The sequence below is a fragment of the Amblyomma mixtum genome, chromosome 8 (genome assembly GCF_055824585.1).
Source record: "Amblyomma mixtum isolate Tamu chromosome 8, ASM5582458v1, whole genome shotgun sequence".
Classification (NCBI taxonomy): domain Eukaryota; kingdom Metazoa; phylum Arthropoda; class Arachnida; order Ixodida; family Ixodidae; genus Amblyomma; species Amblyomma mixtum.
Genome location: NC_143019.1, coordinates 108,917,746 through 108,928,668, shown reverse-complemented (window position 1 = coordinate 108,928,668; position 10,923 = coordinate 108,917,746). Strand labels below are relative to the sequence as shown.

The window sequence follows — 10,923 nt, the reverse complement described above, 5'->3', positions numbered from 1 at the left end:
ACAGAATGGTGTCCATCATGCGCTCAAATGTAGCTAAAGGCATGATGTTAAATTCATACAGGCCATCAGGGGTCACAAATGTGGTTTTAGGGCGATCGTCGGCTGCCATGGTGACCTGCTAGTACCCAGAGCATATATCGAGAAGAGAAAAGTTCCGCTCCTTGAAAGCAGTCCAGAGCATCATCAATGCAAGGAAGAGGGTAAACATCCTTTTGCGTGATCTTATTCAGGTGTCGGTAATCAATGCAGAAGCGAATAGAGCCATCTTTCTTCTTCTCGAGTACCACGGGTGAGGCCCAGGGACTGTGTGAGGCCTAAATCACGCCGCTCTGAAACATGGTGTCAACTTGTTGTTGAATAACTTAGCGCTCACTGGCGGAGACACAATATGGGCGCTGACGCAGAGGGGCGTGGTCACCGGTGTCGATGTGGTGGGCGACAGTCAACGTGCAGATCAAAGTGGGTTGGTGTAAATCGAAGGAGGACCGAAAGTGATGAAGCAGTGCGAGAAGTTGAGTGCGTTGAGGTGCAGGGAGAGGCGCGTTGATGGAGGGAAGGAAAACGTCTGGAGGCGAAGTGTCGAGCGAAGTGTCAAGGGAATCTACGTCGAGGGACAGCGAAGCGTCAGTCTCATCGCAATACGCTTCGTGCGCTGCTGCTTTGAACCCAACGGGTGGCGCCACCTGTGAAACGCGGCGGAAGTTTCCCGTCGTCTCGGAGCAGCCGGTCTCAGTGCAGTCAGCATGGCGTCTCGGTCGGACGGCACCAAATCTCGCGCAAAAAAAGGTGGTAGCGTTTATTGCTGCGTCTATGGTTGCCACAATAGCTACAGAAATGTTGTGGGAAAGCTCCCGAAAGTGAAGTTCTATGGCTTTCCATGGAAACATTACGAGAAAGAGCGACGGGAGCGCTGGATCAAAGCAGTACGACGAGCAAGGTAAACGAGTGCCCATTTCATATTTTTGACATTGCTTTGGCAAACGTTACTAGAATAAGCTTGTTTTGGCTTGCTCCAGTGTTACAGTTGCAAGTAATACTGCGTTTTTTTTTCTTTATTAGTGCGGACGGAGGTCAGTGGCATCCCATTAAGGGCCATACACGCATATGTAGCGCCCACTTCGTGGGTAACGAGAGAAGTTCTATTGCCCACCATCCAGCCTACATCCCAACAATATTCCCGTCCTGCTACCGAAAAGACGATGGCGTTGGGCCTGCTACGAAGCTAGGGAGATACGAGCGGTAAGTTCTGATACGATACAGTGCTTTATATTGATGACGCGCTCCGAACAAACCCAAATCAAGTTGCGCAGTTTTCGGTTCTTTGGAACAATCATGCGTTCTTTCTTTCTTAGGTTTCAACGGCGCGTATCAGCGGGTGCGGCACAGACATCTGCCGATTCAGCCACTGTACCAGGCGTTCCGTGTCTCAATGGTCAGGCCCTTGGTGCCGATGAGGGGCAATGTGAAGCGCCAGAAGAAAGCGTTACATTTGCGTCCATGGTAAACCCTTCACATTTAGAATAACCTTAAATAATAACGCGCGCTGTACGTAGGGTGTTCTTATGCGCTGTGGCGTAATTCTACAGTATGCATTTTTAACGATCCTAAACTACTGGGGAAACGCATTGCTAAGAGGGGGATACAATAAAATTGCGCACTAGTCGTTCTAGTTTTCATTTCGGCTTCTACTTTACCTCTTTGCATGAATGAAAAGTAACTTGCATATGTAGTTTGCTGACCCTGGCTCTTCTTAGTGAACAGACTTGTTTAGCTTTGTAAAAGAAAATAAAGACAGCCACAGCTGGTGCGTCCTAAATAGTGCAGCTGTGCGCAACCATGGCAGTCCTCTCAGTAATGTTAACTTCCCTTGAGAGTATCTTAATGTGCTTGGTGTTATGCATGTGTGTCCTCAACAGCACTCATATTCTGTTCTAACTAGTCATGGTAATTTCTTCGTACAGCTTCACAACAAAATTATTTGTGCTGAATAACAAAAGGGTGCTTGTGCATGTGTAACACTTTCCAGGGGACTCAAACAGATGCTGAGGAACCCGGAGGCCACTGCTGCATTTTTCTCTCGGTGACATCAAACGGTTCAGCCTCTGCACAAGTGTCACACACAAGCGCAACAAGCGTTGCTGTGCAGGCAGTTGCACCCACAAGGTCCTCAACCACTGGAACAGATGAGAGAAGCTGTGTCTTTCTTGGCTATGATTCGCTGAATGAGAGACAAGATTCATTCAGAGAATTGTGCGGCGTCAGCACGAACGTCTTTGCATTGCTGATGTTTGCCCTTTCACCCATAGTCGTAAGGCGAATTGATGTGCCGACTCCTCAGAAACTTGTTATTTTTCTTATGAAACTTAAACTAGGAATATCATTTGCTAGCCTTGCCGTTCTTTTTGGGCTTCACCGGACAGCAGTAAGCCGCATATTTTATTTTGTTTTAAGTAATTTGCTGGCTGCACTGAATGAATGGATTCCAGAGCCGTCGCTTGCCACCGTGCAGGCATCCATGCCAGCATGTTTTCGGAGACACTATCCTCGCTGCCGTTACATAATAGACTGTACCGAGATAAGAACTGAAGAGCCACCTACTGTTGAGCAAAGGAGGGCACTTTTTTCACACTACAAGGGCGGTTACACTTTGAAGTTCTTACTAGGAATTGTTCCTAATGGTGTCGTTACTTTTGTGTCGAAGGCCTACGGTGGTCGTGCATCGGACACACACATCACGCTCGAGTCTGGGTTCCTTGACAGGATTGAGCCAGGTGACATAGTGCTCGCTGACAAGGGCTTTCCAGGCATTAGAGCGCCCGCTGCAGGGCAGGAAGGCATTGTTGTTTTGCCCCCTTTTTCAAAAGGGAATGTACAGTTTACACATGAGGAACTCCAGGAGACATACAACATCGCCCAGGTGCGTATACACGTAGAAAGAGTCATTCAGCGTGTGAAGATGTTCAACATCCTGAACACAAGGATACCCATTGAATTGATTCCTCACATGAGTGATATTATGCGAATGTGTTGCATTTTGGCCAACCTGCAGCCACCAATCTTTGGTGCCCAAAAGCCTGACCATGTACAGGAGCGCTGAAATCTTAGCATACCAAGTTCAGCAAAAACGAGCCCAAACAAGTGTTCAAATTCATATTTCCAGAACCTCATGTGAGACGGGGAACCAATTTTATTGACTTCCATGAACTGTATAAAATGCATGTTTGCAGTGCCATAAACCTTGTTCTTACTGTCAACATGGCCACTTTTTATTGCTCTCATTCTCAAAAACACAGTACTTCAAAGACATACAGCACGAAATTAGGTGGACAGTGCGTTAAACCTGAACATTTCGTGATAGATTTGCCAGCCGTTTTAAAATATACTTGAAATAGTACCCTTCTAGCTTGGGGATGTACTCGGAGAGGAATTTTTCATCCCTCTCGACAGTTATGCTGATGCTCTGCTTTTCTGAATATATAAAAAACAGCGCCTCATCAATATTTAAAACGTACAATATTACCATCACCTGCGTGAAATATGGGTGGCTTTTTCTTAGAGTCAATTTTCCATTTACATAGTGAATATACTTAACATAGCTAACTTCCTCATCAGCATCGATAAGCTTTGAATCTTTAAGAGAAAAGGGGCATTTAATCTCAACTACACGAGTTGTTCTGCCGGCTACAAAGATGCCATCTGGGCTGCAGCACAGCCAGTGTTGTTCTGGATGAATAACTAGTCCAACCTGCAGGAAAAAAAATATGGCAAGAAATAAGGAACATGACAGTCTTCTCAAACACACTGTATCATTACCTCATGAATTGGAACTCGCAGCAGCACTGAGAGCTCCTTCCTTGCCGCATCTTCTGTATTCTTGCCTGCAGAATGAGAGGTCACATTCGTATTGGGCACCTTCGTAATGTGCACTGAATGATACACTTTATGGGACTGGCCTTTTTTTAACGAGTGAGGGCACTACAAGTTTGCTCATTCATATTTGCATGTTCTGTTTGAACAGGCTGTACTGCTGCTTACCATAGGTTGTGGCAGCAGTTGAAAAGGCCCTTGGCGTCACCACTGCATCTGCAAGAGCTTCGAACTCTGCCTCTCTTGTCTTAATTCTGTGAGCAGTGGAGCTTGTGATCCGAAGATTCCTCTCTTGATGCCACCTGGTATCAAGAACATGCCATTACTGACAGGAAGAAAGTTAAGCGACATATGCAGACAAATAACAAACCTTTTTACTCTTCCTTGGCCCCTGGTCGTGTGTTCGATTTCGACTATTTCACTAATACTTTTTTGTACAAACTTTTCATAAAATGCTTTCTCCCTGTTTGGCAGTGCAGACAACAGGTCACATCTTTTAATTCTGAGCGGCAGCGCACTCAGGATTTCCATTACGCCATGCGTGGCGCGCTCGTTTTTCACAATTGCTTTTACGAGCTCAGAAGCTGTCTGACTGGCTACCTGCCCAACTGCACTGGGCCGCACAGCCTCGCATTCTTTGAATGTATCACCCTCATTGCCTTGTAGCAGATCTGTGAAGGCGCACCTAACGCCCGGAAATAGAAGGTGAACATCGGATGGGGAGAGTGCCTTACGCACTGGTACAGGCAAGGGGCGACCTGGGCGGACAATTGGAATAGGTTATGCAAAGAACCTTGTCAAACAATTCTTCTTCTTACCTGGGAAAAGTTCCTTAATTTGCTTTTTCGTGTCCAGGGTTGGACGCGCTGAAGGTTTGCGCCACGCGCACGGCAGGTCTGTGCAGGACGTGTGCACGGAATTGTTCACGAACACAGCTAGTGCCGCCGCATGCTTGCACCATCCTCGGCATCCCGCCTTACACGTGCAGCTGGCTTCAACGATTTCCCTTGGGTTCGCAGACAACTGCACAAGCACGATACACATTTTCACACGCATGCAAAGAATAAATATAACGCTGTTTCATGAAATGCGCTTACCGTCAATCGCACGTCGTAGTCCACACTCTTCATTTGCGCGATGCATTTTCCGACGATGTCGGAGGGTCCTGTCGCGCAGGAAACTTCCTCTCTCACGCCGTAAATATGACTCCCGGCGTAGAGCTTGTTCCCGCGAAGTATGCTACTTTTTTTAAAATAACCATCAACATTTTCGATACGACCGAACCCACAAAACAACACACGCTGATCGCTCCACGCTGCCATGTCTCAATGCAACCACGGCGGCCGAACAGTGACGCGGACGACGGGAAAGTTCGCGGCATGGCCTGGAGGTGGCGCTAGTTGTTATAAACCGGTGGCGCCTCCTTACCAGCGCACGAGGCCTATAGAGAATGAAATCAATGATCTGGACGGTACCAACCCACGAAACACAAAACGTCTTACGAACGTCTCAGAACAGCTTCAAATGACTACAAACGTCTTGCGCTGTGTTCAAACGTCTCAAAGATGTCGACAAGAAGAAGTTTCCTCTGCGACGTTTCTTAAACATCTGCAGTCAGACGTTTGCTGTGAAACTTCTGTGAAACATCTGTAGTCAGATGTTTTCTAGACTTGTTTCTAACACGTGGAACTTGAGACCACGTCAAGGAGATGCGCCAGTAATCAGCAGAGAGTTGCCACCGTGGATTAAACATGCTGTAAATCACGGCACATAAATTAGATGGTTCGCCTGCTTGACGTTTCGAAGAGCAGGCGCGCCGGTGCAAAGACCGCTCTTTGTATTCGAACAAAGAAAGCGCGTTTTCTCCTACGGAGCCCGAATCACGTTCCACATCGAGTGCAGCTAACCCGCCACTCGTAAGGCTGGATTTAGGTAACATATAATTGCCCTGAAAGCTGACGCGAGTGAAAAAATTTGCTTCATGTTGCGAACGCCTCTGTTACGCCTCGGCGAGCTGGCGGCAGCATGCGGATTGACATGCGCAGCGCACGCTGCCTTCGCCGCCTTCCCGCCGCCTTCGCCGGGCTCGCTCGCGCGGTTTATCGCGCAGATCACCCGCGCGCTATCTTTTCGTGGCGGTGTATCTTGGAGCCAATCTTTCTTGAGTCACGCCGCAGCTTGCTGCTTGTTGTCGCTCCGCACGGTGGCGATGCAGGATAGTTTGCCAAAGTGGTTTTAGCCGTTTAAAGCAGAAAAAAATCTTAGTGGAAGCTTCAAGTGCTTAGTTTTACATGAAAGTATTAGATTCAATTTGTTTTTTGGTTCTTTGATGATTTGTTTATTTTTTCGTTTAGAAATTCAGTACTTCATTTGGTCATTTGGCGTTGCAGAGGCTAGCGATAGCTACGCGCGCGAAGCGGATGCTGTGCACGTTGTAGTACGTTTCGCTGCGCACTTTTTTCCGCGCTGGTTGGCACTTCACGCCGCTGCAGTTTGCATTTTCCTCTTTTTCTGCGGTATCGTTTACTACCTGAGATGTGAGCCTCGTTTTCCGCAAAAGTAAGTAACCTTCCATATTTCTTCTGTGGTGAAAGTGTCGGCTTTGCCGGCTAAGCCACTAACGCGCCTGATTGAACCTTTGGTTTACAAATCACAAAACAGTATCAGCCAGTGTTTTACATACCAAAGTGCAGCGTTGAATATATTAAAACAGGGCATTTGCATGTATTTGAGCTTTTGTTAAGTGGATACAACTAGGCTGCTATCGCATGCGAGTTGCTTTCTTTACCAAGGCGATGACAAGGTGAACGGTATTCTTGCCAAGGACTCTCATCTGGCCACCTGTGTGCTCCAATTCTCCTTGCTGTGATTGCCGTCAGTGAAACTCGCGTTAAAAAGGCTTTGGTTATCTTAACTGCGTCAAGATTTTATTTCATTGCGATTGAGAGTCCCGGCACAAAGGTAGTTTACTCAGTGGTGCTGCTCTGTATGTGTGCAGGCTGTTTTGACAGTGCAGTGAAGTACTACGGCTCTTTGCAGGCATGGCAGCTTTTATTTTTCGGAAAACCATTGCACCGTGCACAGCTGGCGTTGTCCCTACTTCACTGTGTACATTTCGTTTTGGGTACAGGCTGTTCAACAGTGGTTTTCAGAGGACCTCCTTGCCTGCTCAACTTCTCAAGTTTTGGTAAGCACGCTTTGCAACTCCTTCCTTTTCTTTCACTTCATGATTTCTTGTATAGGTCTAGGCTCTTTGCTAATGTTCATTCCACAAGCCCCATTATTTGTTTGTCCTTTAGAACTCCAACTGTTGGCCGGAGGAGCAAGGACCTGGTCTAGTTTCACGCAAATTAATAGCAGCACCTTGTACTTGGTTGTTCAGACGACTTGGCCTGGAGATTGTTTCAGTTCTGAGGTGGGAATCTGGACTAATGCTTCTTGTGCAGTGGTGTAAGTAATCTCTTGCAGTGGTGTAAGCAATCTCTTGCCCACTGTTTGAGCTTCATCGTACAGATTAGAAAGGGCTTCTTTGGCAATGCAGTGTTAGAAACCTTATACACACTCACTTTTATTTGTCTTATCTTTCAGATGTGCCCTGTGTGGCTGTCAAGTTAAGGTCCAAGATTTAACACATCTCTGGTGTTTACTGAAGTGATGCAGGCATTACCAGGACAGCAGCATCTCTGCTATGTTTTCATGCGACGGTGCAAGATGTCAAACATCAACCACTTTTGATTCAGCCACATCTTGCAGGTAAGAGAAAGCCTGTTTGCAAGATGCCGCTTAGGAGGTTCTATGAGTACAATGTGCATCACAGTAAGGCAGTGCACTTGCTATTGACTGCTTGGCTTTCAGTGTCCATGCACGCTGTTTGGATTTTGCTTCTGTTAAAGGCCTCCACAGTGATTGACTTCTTGAGTTTATGGTGAGCCGTAGCACTCTGCTGAAATGCCGCTTGCAGTGACATCATATGCATCTATGTTTTTAATTAGCTTATTTTATTGCCTGTGCTGTCACTCCTTGCCATTTCCTGGTCTTATTTGCTTCCGACTCCTCATTGGCCATTCTACATGCACCTGACTGACTGTGCTTTTGGTTACTCTAATATTTTTCACTCCTGCAGGCTGCTGAACAGAGCTGGATTTGACTTCCCCTTGTTAGCGTCTAGTTGGCATCCTCCTTGCAAGAAAAGCGATTTTTGGAACACCTAGCGAGCTCTTCAGTGTCATCCACATCCCGCCATCCAAGTGCTTACCGCTCCATGGCTTCTAGCATTAATTTCCTGGTCCCTTTCTTTTTTTGTGTGGGTGTATGCACTGGATTCAATAAAGAGTAACGCAGTGACTGAAAAGTGTGCTAGCACATACATTTATGGCTCATTACTACAGCCATACATCCCTTGTAATGTGGGCTCATTGTTCGGGTCATTGCAAATCAGTTTTGAGTTCATTTTTGAGTGGTGTATACCAGAAAAATGAACTATAACATTTTTAAAGCTTTAGAGGGTTTAAAGGCAGCACTAAAATCAGTCTTGAAATGCGTAAAATAATACAGGCACCCATTTCGGAAAAAAAAGGAACGTCTAAAAAAATTCTAGAAAAGTTCTACCTCAGAAGTTTTCTAGCCGTATACAAGCGTAGCGTTAGCAGAGCTAATAGAGGGCTAGTAAACGTCTAAGTCTAAAAAACTGCTTAGGTGAAACTTCTTCTAGATGTCAAGCTTTTTTTTCCGAGACTTTTTTTAGACGTCTATTAGCGCTTTTTGTGTTTCGTGGGAAGGCACTTACTGCGACACACAATGGAAGCATATATGTACAGATTGGTCATGAACAATGCGCTAAGGCCAGCTGACAGGGTGAGGACGGTGTAAGGTATGGGCAGGTACTTGTGGCACAGAAAGAGGCGATGGTGTAAAAAGTATGTTGCCGTCGTGAACAAGGTCAGAAGTGATAGGCACAAGAACAGGGAGGCAGTTGAGTGTTTTCAGCAGCGACGGCTTTGGCAGGAGCAGCAGAAGGGGCATCGGACGACGAAGAACCGCTGAGAGCAAAGAACTCGAGTTCAGCCCGAGCACCATCGATCGATGACTGCGTTTTGGCGCGAGAGGAAGTCCCAACCCAAGATGATTTCATGAGAACAGTTTGGCAGAATGATGAATTCAATCATGTAGAGGAACTCCTGAATAACGACGCGATCCGTGCACGTCGCTAATGGCGCAGTAGCCTGCGCGCTTGCGGTGCACAGCGAGAATCCAGAAAGTGGGGGCGTCACTTTTCGCAAGGAGCGGCAAAAGGCGACTGACTAGCGCGCGAGGTGGAGCTACAATGGACGTTTTTCCAAGAACTCTCGTCCAGCAAACTTTTGTCCCTGATAGTACATAGCGTCCGCGAAATATACGGTGCGGCACTGCTGTATTCTTGTAAACGCGGCTGATCTTGGCCTGCATTCTTTACCCGTCCTCGTGAAACGCAGTATGACGCCTAGAGAAAAGGGGTTGAGACTGCACAGTTAATAGCTTCGCCACATATTCCATGTACTACCTCCATGAATGCCAGCACCTCCGTTCAGCCGCTGCTGTGGTTATTGTGTTCGGCTTCTGACCCGAAAGACGCAGGTTCTACCCCGGCGGCTGTTGTATTTCGATGGAGGCGTTAATGCTAGAAGCCCGTGTACTGTCCGGTGGCAGTGCACGCTGAGGAACCGAAATCAATCCTGTTTCGGTTAGGAGACAGCATTTGATCCCTTACATTTGTAGGTACGAATTACGCACAAACGACACACACAGGAAAACACACGAGAGACTGAAAGAGCGCAAACTATCAACTGGTGTTTATTAGATTCAGTGCCGCTTTATAGGCAGTGTGCACACGTGCCTACAAAGAGGGGAAGGAGAGGATAAGGAGGCAAATCAAACCCTGCGCGACAAACCATCAGAAACGCTCCAAAAAATTCTTTTCCGCGTTGTACAGTGAAACGCATGTGTCACTCACACAGTTATCACCTCTTGCCTTGATGTGATATGCCTCTAGAAGTTCACGGGAAACTTTCAGCAGATAGAGGTGACAAGTTAAGCTACAGCTAAGCGAACCGACCCTTCCAATTACTCACCTCACCAAAAACGGCACTTCGGCCTTCGGCCCCCTCAGCATGGCTCTTGACTCACCCGCTTGTCAAGTAATTGCACCCTCTCATAGGTTTGTATGCTTTAATTCCTTGGCCTGTAACCAAACTTAAGCCGTGCACAAGGTGGGCCTCGATACCGGTGAATTCAACGCGCGGCAGCAGTCCTGTACGTCGCACACCATGCCAGCGCCTCCGCATTCCTACAGGGGGTCGACCTTTTCACAAAGTAGAACCTTCTGAGCGTGCCCGCTCTTTTCTGCTTCGCGCAGTTCACGGAATATTCACTCAGTCACGCGGCGGTACAGGTCGGACAGAAATTATCTGCGGCGAGACGCGAAATACACTCACATTTCACCCATCACCAGCTATTTAAACGCTGCGGCTGGCTGTGGCGGACGCGCGCGCGACCACCAACATGGCGAATGCCGCGCCGGCAGCTAGCGCCCCTTGCGGATAACGTCATGTGAATACCTCCTATACTCCGTTTCATACATAGCTGTCAACGCTGCCAAAGGTACGAAAGTAGTCCGCTGCAAAAAGCAAGCAACATGTGTCCGTCCGCCTCGCGTCGTGGCTGAGTGGTACGAAGCGCGCGCCTGTGTGTTCATTTTACAAAGGGCCTAGGTTCGACTCCCGGCTCAGGTGGTTTTTTTATTATTTTTTTATTTCTCTTAAAAGATTCATTAGTTAGAAACTCGAAACTGTCAAACTCTAATACCTACTTTGAAAAACACAGCGCTGTTTACTTGTCTCGAAGGGAAAAGGCAGTGTAGTGTACAGTCGGGGACAAAAGTCTCCGGACCACGTGTTCCTCTAACGAAGCAGGTAGCTCTGCTACTGGTCGGCGGCTGGAGACTACACTTGTGTAGGTAAAAGTTAAATTTTTGTTCTTTCATCTCCACAAGTGCGGTCTCCAGCAGCTGTCTGATAGTAG

At 47.2% G+C, this 10,923-nt stretch overlaps 2 protein-coding genes and 1 long non-coding RNA gene across 11 annotated transcripts; 2 read left to right on the top strand and 1 right to left on the bottom strand.

The window, feature by feature from the left end:
- The first annotated feature begins 678 nt into the window (after positions 1 to 678).
- LOC149333854 (uncharacterized) lies at positions 679 to 4,249 on the top strand. The gene is made up of 4 exons (XM_089558821.1): positions 679 to 937; positions 1,060 to 1,239; positions 1,353 to 1,500; positions 2,027 to 4,249. The coding sequence occupies exons 1-4, from the start codon at positions 744 to 746 to the stop codon at positions 3,095 to 3,097; spliced, it is 1,593 nt and encodes a 530-aa protein (XP_089414947.1). The 5' UTR covers positions 679 to 743; the 3' UTR covers positions 3,098 to 4,249.
- LOC149333853 (uncharacterized) lies at positions 2,004 to 5,306 on the bottom strand. The gene is made up of 6 exons (XM_089558822.1): positions 4,965 to 5,306; positions 4,686 to 4,890; positions 4,238 to 4,625; positions 4,036 to 4,169; positions 3,814 to 3,878; positions 2,004 to 3,745 (listed from the first exon to the last, which is right to left on the bottom strand). Exons 1-6 carry the CDS (start codon positions 5,187 to 5,189, stop codon positions 3,335 to 3,337), a joined length of 1,428 nt encoding a protein of 475 aa, XP_089414948.1. The 5' UTR covers positions 5,190 to 5,306; the 3' UTR covers positions 2,004 to 3,334.
- Positions 5,307 to 6,237: 931 nt separating this feature from the next.
- LOC149333852 (uncharacterized) lies at positions 6,238 to 8,233 on the top strand. 9 transcript variants are annotated; one of them, XR_016285338.1, is made up of 5 exons: positions 6,238 to 6,426; positions 6,866 to 6,906; positions 6,998 to 7,054; positions 7,167 to 7,620; positions 7,991 to 8,233. It is a non-coding gene; the product is annotated as an uncharacterized LOC149333852 (long non-coding RNA). The 9 variants fall into 9 exon arrangements; XR_016285330.1 differs by lacking the exon at positions 6,238 to 6,426 and having other exon boundaries at positions 6,453 to 6,906; positions 7,167 to 7,317; positions 7,456 to 7,620; XR_016285337.1 differs by lacking the exon at positions 6,866 to 6,906.
- Positions 8,234 to 10,923: the final 2,690 nt, after the last annotated feature.